At 35.3% G+C, this 16567-nt stretch overlaps 2 protein-coding genes across 4 annotated transcripts in view; one reads left to right on the top strand and one right to left on the bottom strand.

Annotated features, from left to right (window-relative positions):
- IQCK (IQ motif containing K) overlaps nucleotides 1-16567 on the bottom strand; it is a 202460-nt gene that overhangs the window by 152680 nt on the left and 33213 nt on the right. For all 3 annotated transcript variants that reach the window (XM_016423865.2, XM_016423863.2, XM_016423864.2), the window contains exons 2-4: nucleotides 10241-10305; nucleotides 4170-4308; nucleotides 1240-1337 (exon numbers count right to left, since the gene is read on the bottom strand). In XM_016423865.2, the coding sequence (XP_016279351.1) occupies nucleotides 1240-1337; nucleotides 4170-4308; nucleotides 10241-10305 (302 nt within the window). The remainder of the gene's footprint in view (nucleotides 1-1239; nucleotides 1338-4169; nucleotides 4309-10240; nucleotides 10306-16567) is intronic.
- KNOP1 (lysine rich nucleolar protein 1) overlaps nucleotides 1-16567 on the top strand; it is a 223623-nt gene that overhangs the window by 151133 nt on the left and 55923 nt on the right. The gene's annotated exons all lie outside the window — the stretch shown is intronic.

Here is a 16567-nt window from a genome sequence, read left to right on the forward strand (position 1 = left end):
TGGACACAAAGACTTGTACAAAAATATTCATAGCTGCGCTCTTTGTGGTGGCCCAAAACTGGAAAACGAGGGGATGCCCATCAATTGGGGAATGGCTGAACAAACTGTGGTATATGTTGGTGATGGAATACTATTGTGCTCAAAGGAATAATAAAGTGGAGAAGTTCCATGGAGACTGGAACAACCTCCAGGAAGTGATGCAGAGTGAAAGGAGCAGAACCAGGAGAACATTGTACACAGAGACTAATACACTGTGGTATAATCGAACGTAATGGACTTCTCCATTAGGGGCGGTGTAATGTCCCTGAACAACTTTCAGGGATCCAGGAGAAAAAAAAACACCATTCATAAGCAAAGGATAAACTATGGGAGTGGAAACACCGAGAAAAAGCAACTGCCTGAATACAGAGGTTGAGGGGACATGACAGAGGATAGACTTTAAATGAACACTCTAATGCAAATACTAACAACAAAGCAATGGGTTCAAATCAAGAAAACATCTAATGCCCAGTGGACTTACGCGTCGGCTATGGGGGGTGGGGGGAGGAAAAGAAAATGATCTATGTCTTTAACGAATAATGCTTGGAAATGATCAAATAAAATATATATAAAAAAAAAATAAGTGGATTACAAACCCGATGTTGAAGGAAATTATATTTTGAAGCCTTCAGGCATATAATAAAAAATTCATATTCTCTAAGAAGTAGTTGTGAGATAGACACACGAGAACACAAGTATTTCCTTGAGCTTATAAAGGAAAACTTCTTATTGTGATACTCAGATTGCAAGGGTGACATATAGTCAGCAATAACCTGGATTTGAGAAATCGGGATTCTGAGATTTCAATCTGTTTTTTTCTATTTGTAAGTCTCTTTCAACTGAGTGCCCTCTAGTGTTAATAAAAAAATGTAGAACAAGTATTGGTAGTATCAAACTGGACAGACTAAATATTAGATACGCTTGAAGATTTCAAATGGAAAGGGCACAATGACTTAGGATCACTGGAAATCTGAAAATATTTGTAGTGAAAAGGAAAAAAAATCCAGTACTGCTTATAACAGAAAAGATAATAGGCACATGACTAAAGTGAATAAAACAATCCCCATAAAATGATACCTTTTTGTGTCATTTTGAGAAAGACAAGATAATGGCATTTAAATAATTACTTCCAAAGCAGCTATCTATTTAAAAACAAAATTATAATGTTGACTTAAAAATGAAAGCAAAAATGTCACTTACCTCAAAGCATTTTTCAATCTTGGCTTGATGGAGTAGGTTAGCCATTCCAGGAAGCAACACTGGAAATATGAAATTTTCTAAATATTCTCTGGGAGGACCTAGAAAAAATTATAACGATGACATGCTATTAACAACAATTAAAAAATACTTCAAATTTCATCTTTTACTATCAATTTGGAGAAAAGCGAGACTTTCACTGGTAAAAGAAATAATAATAATAAATAAAAATTGTATCGATGATTTTATTGATATAGGAAACTCCCAGAGAGGAAACTCCCGGTGGTAATAAAGGGCAGAACCTTCTCTCAGAGAGGTGCCTAGAGGAGCTGTGTCAAACCCAGATAGAAAAGGAGGCCATAAATTGTACATGAGAATCCTTATAAGTCACACATCTCCTTGGAAAACCACATGTTTACATTATCTATATATTTTTAACATTTTGTTAAGTTTTTTGAATTGTATTTTAATCAAATTTGGACCACACTCAGGATCGCTGTGGGCTACATGTGGCCTCTGGTCTAGAGCAATGAGAATTTAATGTCTTTCCCAGAATCACATAGCCAGGAGTGTGTCAGAAGTCAAACTTGAAGCTACGTCTTCCAGGCTCATAATAAAAAAGGCTGAAGTATTTTGTATGACTATTTATGCATATGCTTCATAATGTAAAGGATTCATACTCCATATTCATGATTCCATAATCCCAGCTCACAATCTTTCTATAACTTTAAAGAGAATCTCTGAGAGTGACTGTGGCTAAAAACTTGATCATCCTGCAGGCAACCTGCTGATAAACTTTTCTATACTCAGCTACCCTGCTTCATGGATAAAAGCTGTAAGGCATATTGGGGGGGGAGGGGGGAAGGAGGCTAGATTCTAAAAAGTGTTTCCAAGTTGATAAAGACTGTCCAGAGGGTTTTTTTTCTTTCGGAATACAGGTGAACAATCATTGAAGAACTATTTGTAGCTACATAGATCTGATATGTAAACGATATGAACATTGTTAGAGAGTTCGATGATATTTCAAAGATTAGTGACAATAGGTAATAACATTGCTGCCCATGATTGGTTGTGTTAACTATTTATTTTGCTTGACTACTTGTTAGAAGGGCTTTCTTTTTCTTTTTCTGGTAAGGGATGAGTGGGAGAAAGAAGAAATAAGTGCTTGAAAATTAAAAGAAAAAAAGGTAAAATGTAATAAAATTAAAGACAAAAAAAAGTGATGCCCATCACCCAAGTGAAGAACAGAAAAAAGAAACTTCCTGAGTCTCCCCATCTATCCCTTTTCCATTCCTTTACTCGTCTGGGTTTCATTGTCTCAGGGCTTTGGTATATCTTTATATCATTTTTCTTTGCTTTCTACCCCACTTCTTTATTTAATTGACCAGCATATACAATTGAATGTGTATATGTGCATCCAATTCAGTAAATATTTATTAATCACCCAAGTAAATCTACAAATTATTTGTCATGTTTATTGAATAAATACAAATATAGAACATCCTTTTTTAAAATCCTTACCTTCCATCTTAATTCAATACTGTGTATAGGTTCTAAGTGTAAGGATAATTTTAGGGTTGTGACCTAATCTAAATTAATTTGGTTGCCAGGGAATATCCCAAATAAAACACCCAAGTCAGCTTGGAAACTTATGGTGGCTTAATTAATATAGAGGGAAGGAATTAAGGAGAAGAGAGAGGAAAAGGTATAGGATTTCTCCCACTTGGCCTGTGCCAGGGGGAGTTCAAAGTCCTCTGTCACAAGGTCTTTGAAGATTAGAGGCTTTCTCTAAGAGGATAGTGTTTTGGAAGGTAAAGGAGGAAAGAATCAGCCTAAACTCCAAGGGAGCTCAGAGAAGACGCCTCACCTGAACTAGGTTACTAGGCTTCTTCCAATATTGTATCAAGGAAAACTCACTGCTAACCTGGACAATAGCTTCTGCCACGCCAAGATGCCAAAATGCTCAGCATGCTGCCATCAGCCACCTCTCCACCGCCAAAGAGCTCAGAGAGAGGAAGTGACGCGAAATATATAAATGGTTTTTATATCACTTTCCTGCATCTCCCATGTACCAATGGTAGCTTAAGCTTGACTTAGGAGAGCCCAGGGGTCTGTCAGTTGTTTCTGATTTGTCATTTGCTAGCACATGTCTGTCATAGGCCATCCTCCTAAATACTTAATCCTTAAGTATAGGTGTAGACATTCCTGTTTTTGTTAGACTAAGTAGGGTGGAGTAATCTAAAGTTCATATAAGGCAGAACAGTTAAGGACTAGGCAATGGGGGTTAAGTGACTTACCAAAGCTCATATAACTAGGAAGTATCTGAGGGCCACATTTGAATCCAGAATCTCCTGTCTCTGGGCCTGGCTTTCAATCCACTGAGCCATCTAGCTGCCCCCAGAACATAATCTTTTAAATTAATATTTTTCACCTAAGAAGCATCCTCTAGAGTTCTATTCTATACCTTTTCTTGGTATGGATATGACCCTACATTCTGAAAGGCTATGCCAGCCCAGCACAGGTTCTGGAAAGATCTGCCATGCTGGAATGTTATGGATGGGCCCAATGCTGGACTATGGGTCTATCTTCAGAGAACCTGCCCATTTAAATGCAAAGGGGCTCATTGCCAGAATAAATTAAGGTCATTTTCAACCAAAAGTGTGCATCAAGATGTCTGTGAGAAAAAGGAGGGGATAAGAATAAATCTGCATTAATAGAGGTAATGTTCAAAATAATGAAATCATGCACCACCCTTGAAGTACTGAAATCTGACTTTAAAAAGTAGAAAATCTGTCCCCTTTAATAAATTTAAAGTAAACTGTTTGGTTTTTTTAACTCATATGACTATAATTTTTCCTGAGGGTGCCTACCCAGTGTTCTATCATAATATCAAGGGGAAACCAGGAAGAATATTTTCTTATTGCCTAACTTACATGTTTTGGGGTCCAAAACTTCTGGAGCTTCAGGCATCATACAAGGTATATCTTGAACGATGGCATAATTTGGAGTAACTTGAAAAAAGTGTTCTGGACTTAAACCTGGAAAAACTGTTGATTCCAATGGAGAAGAAACCTTTAAAAATCAATTTATATAAATTGTATAAATATTTTTTTTCTTTATGGAATCACTTAGAATTCAATATAAAATGTCTTTCTAGTGACCTGGATGTTGGAATTTCTTTTTTAATGATTACAATGGCATTTTAATCATCAGCAATTAGGTTTTATGCCTTTCAACATTAACAAAAGCTAAATAGTATGAAATTCCTAATTCCAATGATATTACAGATACAGTCCCTATCTCATATATGTACAAAGATATTACATAATTAAGCATGCTGTAAAAGCAACAATAGAAACAAAGAAAGAGAATTTTATGTGGAGGCAGAAGACCTGGGTTTCCATCTTGGCTCCAATTATTTTTAGTTGTGTGGTTATGAACAAATATTGAATTAAGAAGATATAATCATTGCACTATCCAAAGAAAATTGAGTGGGAGCATAATGGAGAATATCTGAATGAAGACCAGCAGAGGCTAAAGAAAAGGAGTATTAACACCAAAGTATATTACATATCAACATGGCAGAAAGAGGGAATAGATGAGGAATATGGAAAACAGATCATAATCCTAGTATGAAGACAACTATCTCAAAAAAACAAAGCAGCAGTGGGACAGCTAGGTGGCTCAGTGGAAAAGATTCAGAACTAGATTTGAGAGGTCTTGGGTTCAAATCTAACCACAGAGGCTTTCCAGCTGCATAACCCTGAGCAAGTCACAACCCCCACTGCTTACTCTTACCTCTCTTCTGTCTTGGAACCAATAAACAGTATTGGTTCTAAGATAGAAGGTAAGGGATAAAAAAAAAAAAGCAGAGCAGCTAATAAATTTTTAGCTTTCCTTAATGATAATTTGGTCCTTTAAATAATATTAGAAGCGATAAAGAAAACTACTCCTCTTCAGGATCTGACTTTTACCAGTAAATAGAAACCAGTTACTGAAATAGAAATGATTGGAACTTTGTGGGGAAGTGACCACTCCATTTTAGGATTTGTAAAAAAGAAGAAAAAAGCCAAATATAATATGATATGAGTCTCTACATTTTGTATTGTAGTTAACGAAAAGTTTGGACAAAGTACAGGAACTATCCCAAAGCCTGGAACTCTAAAAGGAAAAGTCATTTCAGAAAGGATTGAAAATTTTCAAATTCTTTTAAAATTATTTAACAGGTATCTTTTGTTTTTAATCACCTTCATTTCCAAATATCTCTCTCTCCCTAGCCAGTAAACCAAGAATAAAGGAAGGAAAAAAACATTCATTGAAACTAATCAACAAATCAACAGTATCTGACCCTATAGACATAGTTCCACTACTATAATCTCACTCACCTCTACAAAGAAGTGAGGAGGATATTTTCTCTTATCAATTCTTTGGGGCCAACTTGTTTATTATAATTACATAGTGTTGAATTTTTTTGTTCTTTCTATTTAAGTTGTTGTAGTTATTGTGTATATTGTTTATGGTCTTGCTTTACTTTGGATCAGTTCATCTAAATCTTTCCATCTTTCTTCATATTTGTCATTCCTTAAGGTGAAGTAATATTCTATCACATTTGTGTACCACAACTTATTTAGCCTTTTCCTGATTAATAGCTGTCTGGAATCCAATCCTTTGCTACTAAAAAAAAATAGTGTGATAATACTTTGGTCTAGATATTTATTTTGATATCTTCAGTGTATGTGGCTAGCAGTGAGATTTCAGAGTCAAAGCAAATGGACATTTTAGTAATTTATCAGGATTGAAATTCTGAAAACAAATTACTCATGTGAAGAAAAAACTTGGATGCTGTCTAAAGCAGTGGTGCCAAACTCAAATAGAAATAGGGATCATTAAACTGTACATAAGGTCTCTCCAAATGACTTAGAAAACCACATGTTAACATTATCTGTTTTATTGTATTTTTATTTATTTTGTTAAGTACTTTCCAATTACATTTTAATCTGTTTTAAACCATATTCAGAAATGTTGCACCCATATGTTTGACACCTATCGTCTAAAGAAATTGATGTGAATGCACAGGGAATTCATTATTCAACTTAAATTCTTGAAAGACATATAGAAAAGAGGAAAAAATAAGACAGGTAATGGAGGATAAATTCAAAAGTATAGTATAGTCCTGTAAGAATACAGTCAGGATCATATAAAGCTCATAATAAATTAAAGCTGGTAAGAAACTCTAAAGATAGCAAAAAGGCCATCTCTTTTCAGCAATATTTGGGAATAAAAGGAATTTGAAAGAAAGGATATGAACACTGGAGAAGCAATGCCAGGCACTGAGAATATAAAGACAAAAGTCAAAAATTTCCTACATTCAAAATAATTATCTAGCCAGAAAAAAAACATATTTCCACTATCAGCCTCTTCTATTCCTATATAGATATATGCAAAATAAATAGAAACTAATTTTGGAAGAGGGCAGAGGGGTGGTACAATGGATAGAGTGCTGGGCCTGGAGTCAAGAAGACTCTTACACTTAATAGCTGTGTAACCCTGGGCAAGTCACTTAATCCTCTTGCATCTGTTTCCTCATATATAAAATGAACTGGAGAAAAAACCCAGCAAACCACTCCAGCATATTCACAAAGAAAACCCCAAATAGGGTCATGAAGAGCTGTACATGAATGAAATGACTAAACAACAACAATTTTGGTTGAAACGTACTAGCAGCTGGAAAGAGATCAGGAAAAATTTCACTGCATGAACTAACTGATCCTTGAGGAAAACTAACAGGAAGGAACTTGCAAACTAATAGGAAAAGGTGAGGGGGGCCTTCATTGCAGGAATGAGGTCTGTACAAAGGCTTGGAGATTGGGAGTTCCATGTAATAAGAAAAAAAAAAAGGTCAGATTTGATGGTCAATAGTGTGCACGAAGGATACAGGAATAAAAGTAGACTAGAACCAGGCTAAGAAGGGCTTTGAATGATAGAGAGCTAGAAGGTGTTAATATTTAATCCTGAAGACAATAAGGAGCCACTGGTGTTTACCAAATAGGGAAGTGCTAGGATCAGCTGTGGAAGCTGGACTGGAGTGGAGAGACTTGAGGCAGGGAGACAGTCCATATAGGAAATGATATAGTTGGTGAAATATGAGAAAAGATGGAATCAAGGGCATGATGCCATGTGAATTGATTGAAAAAGCCAGAACTGTCCTATAAAATAAAACACTTAGAAGAGGCTTTAAGATTTAAATTTATATCGATAACTCCAAGTATTATAGTTTAGAAAGTTTATTAGTAATCATTTGAAGTAGAAGAAAAAAATAGAAGTACAAAGCTTAAATATGACTACATGAATAAACTTTCCTGCCAAGCTCTTCCCCAGCCTCCACAGCCACATTCCCAGAAGAAGAGAGCCTGGGGTGGGGTTACACCAAAATATATCCTCCCTACATTAACATAAACACATAACATAAGGACGCAAATGGGATGCTGGGTGAAATAGTTCTGGGGAGCAAATTCCATCTACACAGGGCTATGCTTAATTATGAGAAAGGCTGATATGGATTTGTTCTGCCTTGTCCCAGAAGATAGAACTAGGAGCTATGGGCAGAAGCTGTAGAGAAGCAGATTTAAGGTAAGGGCTTAAGTTCAGAATGAAAACAAAACAAAACAAAACAAACAAAGAAAAAAAACAATTGGAACTGTTTAAAAAATGGAATAGACTGTCATGGGATAGTAATGAGTTTCTGAAAGACCTTCAGGCCTTACTAAAGACCCCATATGTGTCCATCACCCACACACCTCTAATGAAACTGATGTTCTCTCTCATATCACTAAGGAATTTCTAATTACCCAATCTTAGGACCTCTTCCCTGTCTTTATTCTCCTTGATTGTATGCTATATGTGACATACATAACCTTGTCCACTCCCTTCCAAAATTTTCTTTCTTTGGCTTCTACAACACCTTCTACATTTTGAATCACTATTTACATACCTCATTGACTACTTACTTCTTCCCTCTCTTCCACTGTTAACTCACCCTTTTCCACCTGGCTCTCTTATGGCTAAATTCAGAGAGTTCATCAAGGTTTCAATGATCACTTCTACAGAGATGACCACAGAATTTATATCTTTATGTATTCTCTCCCAAACAGTTCCTACAACTATTTGATATAGATTTGTTCTTATATTAATTTTTTAATTACAAAAATCTATTTTTCATCCAGATTAGAAAAAAGAAAATCCTTATAACAAACACATATAATCAAGCAAAACAAATATCCACATTAACCATGTCAAAAAAAATCTAGGTCTCATCATTTCTTTCCCAGGACATAGGTAGCTTGCTATACAATCCATTTGGATGCCTTGTCACTTCATTCCTGTACATAGTTTTCTGATGAACCAATAAGCCAGGTGAGATTGTATATTCTACAAAGAGAAATATATACATATATATGCATATATATATACATATATATACCAAATAAAAGAGAAACAGGTGCATTGTGATGTAAAATACAATACAAGCAAGCAAATTTCAATTAAATGGTACATGAAACATAATGAGCAATATTATCTAAAACCTATGACCTAGAGTGATGCACAAGTGACTTCCCAAGCTTTCCTCTGGGGGGGGGGGAGGGTTACCTCTAAGATTAAGGTAAAAATGTGGAAACCTACCAAAGAAGTCTTGACTATTTATGTTAGTCCTTTCTATTTTGAAATTTATCCAATTATAAGAAATGATGAGTACTATGAATTCAGAAGCTGGAAAGATCTACATGAACTGATACAGTGAAATAAGCAGAACCAGGAGAACACCATACACAGCAACAGCAATATTATATGATGATCATGTGAAAGACTTATTTATTCTCATCAATACAATGATCCAGGACAATTCTGAAGGATTTACAACAAAGTATGCCACCCACTTCCAGAGAAAGAATTGTAAGAATCAGAATGCAGATCAAAGCATATAATTTTTCACTTCAGTTTATTTGTGTTTTTATTTGGAGGTTTTGGTTTTCATATGAGTATTCTCTCGTAACAAGTGACCAATATGGAAGTATAGTTTGCAAGATAATACATGTATAACCCAAATCAAAGAGGGGAGGAAAGGAAGAAAGGGAGACAATTTGGATCTTATAATTTTGAAGAATGAAAGGGGAAAGGACCTACTGGTACAAAAATATTTATAGTAGCTCTTTTTGTAGTGGCAAAGAATTGGAAATTGAGGGGATGCTCATGAATTAGGGAATGGCTGAACAAATTGTGGTACATGTTGGTGATAGAATACTATCAGACTATAAGAAATTATTAGCAAGATGATTTCAGAAAAATCTGGAAATATCTGCAGGAACTGACAAGACAAAATAAACAGAATTGGAATCCAATCATTGTACACAGTGACAGCAATATTATATGATGATCAAGTCTTGGAAACTTCATCTAATTCAATATTATTTGGGAACTCATTATCTTTTCTAGAAATCTTGGTTTAGAAACTTCATGTTTTCCAGGAATTCTTTTTAAGAGCCTTGTAAATTAAGGAATTCCTCTGCTTGTCCAGAACTATTCCACTGTTCTGTCATCCTCCACATCAGTGTCTTTTCTGTGCATCCTCCTCTTATGCTATGGCTCCTTATTGAAACCTGGGAGATGGCTTTCTTCAAGGGAAGAAAATCCAGCTCCATAGCCCTTCTCATCTATGTCTCTCAGTTCTGCTTCTCTCTCTTCCATTGTTCTCCTATTTAAAGGCCTAGCACACCCAGGGAATATAACTCAAGTGCTTTGAAACTAGTAAACTACATTAGTGTAAAAATCATTTAACCTTAATTTGGTATCCATGGGATAGCAATGAAAATTCATGTACTGTCAATGTCAGGAAAAATGAAAAATTCTCAAGTATATCATTTTAGCTTAATTGGTGCTGAAAGAATTTCATATTTCTTTGTTAATCAAAAAACTGTTAGTGAAAGTCCAGAGACTGGGTAATACTCACAGTAATCACAGGCTGTTGTTTTACTTTATACCCTTCTGGAAAGGGAGGCTGCTCAGCTTCATATTCTAAAAAGGGAAAACATAACAGCAAGGCCCAAATAGGTTTTGGTAAAGGCTTTCATACTTTAATGTCCTTTGTGAAATTACTTTCAAACTTTAGTTGGTGATTTTAAAAAACAACAAATCTATTATAAATTAGAGCTTAATTAAAGCTACTTTAAATTCATGCCTCCCCCAAAACTCACCCTCACCCTCCACTGCCCACCCATTGGCTTTTGATCTTTGATGATGAAGACTAGGGTTCACAGTGCAGGCAATGAATGTGTCTGGAGGATGGGTGGGGAGGTGATTGATGCTGATGAAAAAGCTATGTTCCTCTACCTTTTGAATGGGAATTTGCAGAAAACAAGAAAGAAGGAAGATGAAACAGATTCTGAAATAAGGAAGTAAAAGGATATTACTGGCAGGTGACTGAGAAATCAAAGCACAAATCTCATTTAAAGAAGAGATTGTGGACAGCCAAGTGGCTCAGTGAATAGAATACCAAGCCTAGAGATGGGAGTTCTCCCCCCATTGCTCTCCTCCTCCACTTTTCCTCTTTCTCCTTCTCCTCTTCCTCTTTCTCTTCCTCCTCCTTCTTCCCATTCTTCTGCCTTGGAACCAATACAAAGTATTGATTCTAAGTCAGAAGGTAAGGGTCTTTAAAAAGAAAAAAAGGGAAGATAATCCTATATACATCTTCAGACATGAACAATGTATGAATTTGTCTCATTTAATCATAACTAATTATTACAAAAAAGGGCTTTTATTTCATGCAGAGATAGGAAGGGAGTAAATAGATAATAATGATGCCAAAAAAAGTGCTTCAATGAAACATTAGAAATATGCAAGGGAACAAAAAAAAATTTAGAATGAGAGTCAGTCAAGCAGGACTGTTTTGATATTATCATGTTCAATATAATACACACTTTTAAAAAAAACTGCATGTAATAGCAACTCGGTTCCATATACAATCTTCTTTTCTATTCTATGTGTTTGTATTTATTCATTTTTGTTAAGTTTACTTAAAAAAAAAAAAGAATCATGTTGACTCCTAGGACAAGACAAAGCTTCATTGGAGGAAGTAGAATTTACACTGTGCTTCAAGAGATGACTATAATTTCATTTCATTTCAATCCAAGTCAACAATCATGTATGAAATATTTACTGTATGCAAAATACTGTGCTGGGACACTGAGGATATAAAAATGAAAAAAACAAAGAAAGCACAATCCCTGGAGTTAAGGAGCTTACAATCTAATAGGGGAATTAAAATATGAATGCAAATAACTTTAATGGAATGTATAAAATGACTACATGAAAAAGCAATGAATACTTCAAAAACATCACAGAAGTCCAGGTTAAATTTTAAGAGGTCTGTAAACATGGATGGGGGAAAAATACATCTTTATTTTCAACCTCTAACTGAAGTTTATTATTTCTTTCAATTATGAGTTTTAAAAAAATATTCTTCTGACAGGGGTCCATAGATTTCCCCAGATTCTTAGATAGGTCTAAGATAAACACACACAAAAAGGTTAAGAACCCTTGATGTAAATAAAATATCACTGAGGAAAAAGATGGATTCAAAGAAATGTGGGATGACATCAATGAAATTATCCATATATATGAGAGGAACCAAGAAAACAGTATAGACAGTAACTAAAGCAACTTTGAAAGGCTTAAGAACTCTGATTAATGTACTAACCAAAATCAACTCCAGAGGGCTGATCTATAAAGCATTCTCCAAACAGAAACAATGGACAAAAAATGCAGAATAATATACCCAATTTTGCATAATCTATGTATGAACTTGTTTTGCTTGACTATGCTTATTTATTACAATGGAGACTTTCTTGTTGCTGCTGGTGGTGGTAGTAGTAGTAGTGGTGTTTTAAAAGGGAGGGGCAGCTAGGTGTCTCAGTGCATAGATGCTGGGCCTGAGGACAAGAGGACCTGGGTTCAAATTAGACTTCCAACTACTTCTTAGCTATCAGAGCCTGGGCAACTCTTTTAATCTTAATGCCAAGTCTCTGCCACTCTTATCTTGGAACCAATACTTAGTATTGATTCTAAAACATAAGGTAATGGTTTTTTAAAAAAAGAAAATACAAGAGGGAAAAGATTTGGAGAAAAGGAGGAATAAATATGGCAAAAAAAGGAAGAAAGAAAATGTTTACTGAAACATTTTTTTTAAACACATGGAACATTATGGGGATTCAGAGGGAAACAAAGCAAAGCAGCAGAGATCTAAAATAAACATGCTGAATATTACATATATTTTTTAAAAAGTAAGCAAGGTATTCACTATTTCATATACAGTCCTTTTTTTTAAATATATGAAATTATTCATATTAATTAGTTCTTTTCAAGTAAGTAAAAAAACAAAAAGCATTTTATTTTTAAGAACACTTCCCAGCTGTGTGACCCTGGGCAAGTCATAACCCTCATTGCCTAGTCCTTACCACTCTTCTGCCTTGGAGCCAATACATAGTATTTAAAAAATAAATAAATAAATGCAAGTAAAAGAGTAATGGTCTAAAAGTGATTAACTAGCTATGTGACCGTGGGCAAGTCATTTAACATGGAAAGAGCAAATAATAAGGTATAGAAAAATAACCTCTAGCTGGGAAAATCAGTATATATACACGACTAAAGAGTTAACTCCAGCACTAGGGATTGAAGGAGTATAAACCCATTTCAGGAATGAGAGATGTTCACAATGGTAACTGAGGGCAGAATAGCCTCAGGAAATAGCAATGAGTTGGCTAGAGTATACAATGAGTAAATAAGATACATTTGGAAGGATAAATTAAAATCATAAGGTCCAGGGATTTGAATACAAGGCTAAGGAGTCTTGACTGTTCAGTAAGTGCCAGGTGAAACTAAAAAACCTTTTTTTTTAAATAATATTTTATTTGATCATTTCCAAGCATTATTCATTAAAGACAAAGATCATTTTCTTTTCCTCTCCCCCACCCCCCATAGCCGATGCTTAAATCCACTGGGTATCACATGTGTTCTTGATTCGAACCCATTTCTATGTTGTCAATATTTGCATTAGAGTGTTCATTTAGAGTCTCTCCTCTGTCATGTCCCCTCAACCCCTGTAGTCAGGCAGTTGCTTTTCCTCGGTGTTTCCACTCCCATAGTTTATCCTTTGCTTATGAATAGTGTTTTTTCTCCTAGATCCCTGCAGATTATTCCAGGACATTACACCACCACCAATGGAGAAGTTCATTACATTCGATTATACCACAGTGTATCAGTTCTCCTGGCTCTGCTCTTTTCACTCTGCATCACTTCCTGGAGGTCATTCCAGTCCCATGGAATTCCTCCACTTTATTATTCCTTTTAGCACAATAGTATTCCATCACCAACATATACCACAATTTGCTCAGCCATTCCCCAATTGATGGGCATCCCCTCATTTTCCAATTTTTGGCCACCACAAAGAGTGCAGCTCTGAATATTTTTGTACAAATCTTTTTGTCCATTATCTCTTTGGGGTACAGATCCAGCAGTGCTATGGCTGGATCAAAGGGTAGACATTCTTTTGTCGCCCTTTGGGCATAGAAACTAAAAAACTTTTGCTGTGGGGAAGAGTGGGTGGAGGGGAGGGAGGGAGGGAAATAAAGTGATTATTGTAACCAAGGAATAATGGTCTAAATTGGCTAAATAAACTTATTCAAATGGAAAAAAAGAGAAAAAAGGGAAAACTATCCCCATAATTGACCATATCAACAAGAAAACCAACAAATCACATGATTATCTCAATAGATGCAGAAAAAGCCTTTGACAACACTCATTCCTATTGAAAACACTAGAAAGTATAGGAATAGAAGGGTCTTTCCTAAAAATAATAAACAGTATACATCTAAAACCATCAGCCAACATCATCTGCAATGGGGATAAACTAGATGCATTCCCAATAAGATCAGGAGTGAAACAAGGATGCCCATTATCACCTCTATTATTTAACGTTGTACTAGAAACACTAGCAGTAACAATTAGAGAAGAAAAAGAAATTGAAGGTATTAAAATTGGCAATGTGACCAAGCTATCACTCTTTGTGGATGATATGATGGTCTACTTAAAGAATCCTAGAGAATCCACTAAAAAGCTAGTGGAAATAACCAGCAACTTTAGCAAAGTTCCAGGATACAAAATAAAGCCACATTAAGTCATCAGCATTTCTATATATCTCCAACTCATTTCAGCAGCAATAATTAGAAAGAGAAATTCCATTTAAAATCACCGTAGACAAAATAAAATATTTAGGAATCTATCTGCCGAGACAAACACAGGAACTATATGAACACAACTACAAAACACTTTCCACACAAATAAAACTAGATCTGAGCAATTGGAAAAACATTAACTGCTCATGGGTAGGATGAGCTAACATTATAAAAATGACCATCCTACCCAAACTTATTTACTTATTTAGTGCCATACCCATTGAACTACCAAAAAACTTTTTTACTGAAATAGAAAAAAAATAACAAAATTCATTTGGAAGAACAAAAGATCAAGGATATCCAGGGAAATCATGAAAAAAAAAATGTGAAGGAAGGTGGCCTTGCAATACCAGATCTCAAACTATACTATAAAGCAGTGGTCATCAAAACAATATGATACTGGCTAAGAGACAGAAAGGAGGATCAGTGGAATAGACTTGGGGTAAGTGTCCTCAGCAAGACAGTCTATGACAAGCCCAAAGATCCCAGCTTTTGGGACAAAAATCCACTATTTGATAAAAACTGCTGGGAAAATTGGAAGACATTGTGGGAGAGATTAGGTTTGGATCAACACCTCACACCCTACACCAAGATAAATTCAGAATGAGTGAATGACTTGAACATAAAGAAGGAAACTATAAATAAATTATGTGAACACAGAACAGTATACATGTCAGACCTTTGAGAAAGGAAAGATTTTAAAACCAAGCAAGACTTAGAAAAAGTCACAAAATGTAAAATAAATAATTTTGACTACCTCAAATTAAAAAGTTTTTGTACAAACAAAACTAATGCAACCAAAATTAGAAGGGAAGCAACAAATTGGGAAACAATCTTCATTACAAAAACCTCTGACAAAGGTCTAATTACTCAAATTTACAGAGCTAAATCAATTGTACAAAAAATCAAGCCATTCCCCAATTGATAAACAGACAAGGGACATGAAGAGGCAATTTTCAGATATAGAAATCAAAACTATTAATAAGCACATGAAAAAGTGTTCTAAATCTCTGATAATCAGAGAGATGCAAATCAAAACAACTCTGAGGTATCACCCACCTCACACCTAGCAAATTGCCTAACATGACAGCAAAGGAAAGTAATGAATGCTGGAGGGGATATGGCAAAGTCAGGACATTAATTTATTGCTGGTGGAATTGTGAATTGATCCAACCATTATGGAGGGCAATTTGGAACTATGCCTAAAGAGTGCTAAAAGACTATTTGCCCTTTGATCCAGTCATAGCACTGCTGGGTTTGTACCCCAAAGAGATAATAAGGAAAAAGATATGTACAAGAATATTCATAGCTGCACTCTTTGTGGTGGCCAAAAATTGGAAAATGAGGAGATGCCCTTCAATTGGGGAATGGCTGAACAAATTGTGGTATATGTTGGTGATGGAATACTATTGTGCTCAAATGAATAATAAAGTGGTGGAATTCCATGTGAACTGGAACAAACTCCAGGAATTGATGTAGAGTGAAAATAGCAGAACCAGGAGAACATTGTACACAGAGACTGATACACTGTGGTACAATCAAATGTAATGGATATGATTGGGGATATAGACCCTGAATGAACATCCTAGTGTAAATACCAACAATATGGAAATAGATTCTGGTCAAGGACACATGTAATACCCAGTGGAATCGCGCGTTGGCTACAGGAAGGGTGGGAGAAGGGGAGGGAGGAATAGAATATGATTTTTGTAACCAAGGAATAATGTTTGAAATTGACCAAATAAAATTTAAAAAAATCAAAAGAAGAAGAAGAAATGCTCAGTGAAGTAGGAGCAGGACAAAATAGAAACCATGAGAGGAAAGAATATCAAGATAGAGAAGGTGGTCAACAGTTTAAAGACTAAGGATGCTGAGAACTAAGAAACAATGAAAGAGGAGACTATGAAAGAAGATATAAATTTTAAGAGATCATAGATAAATAGACCATAAATTTGTAGTTGGAAGGGAACTTAGAGGTCATCTAATAAAACTCTCTCATTTTACAGATATGGAAATTGAGGTCAAGAGAGTTTAAAGGACTTGTCTTA

The sequence above is a fragment of the Monodelphis domestica genome, chromosome 7, assembly GCF_027887165.1.
Source record: "Monodelphis domestica isolate mMonDom1 chromosome 7, mMonDom1.pri, whole genome shotgun sequence".
NCBI lineage: Eukaryota > Metazoa > Chordata > Mammalia > Didelphimorphia > Didelphidae > Monodelphis > Monodelphis domestica.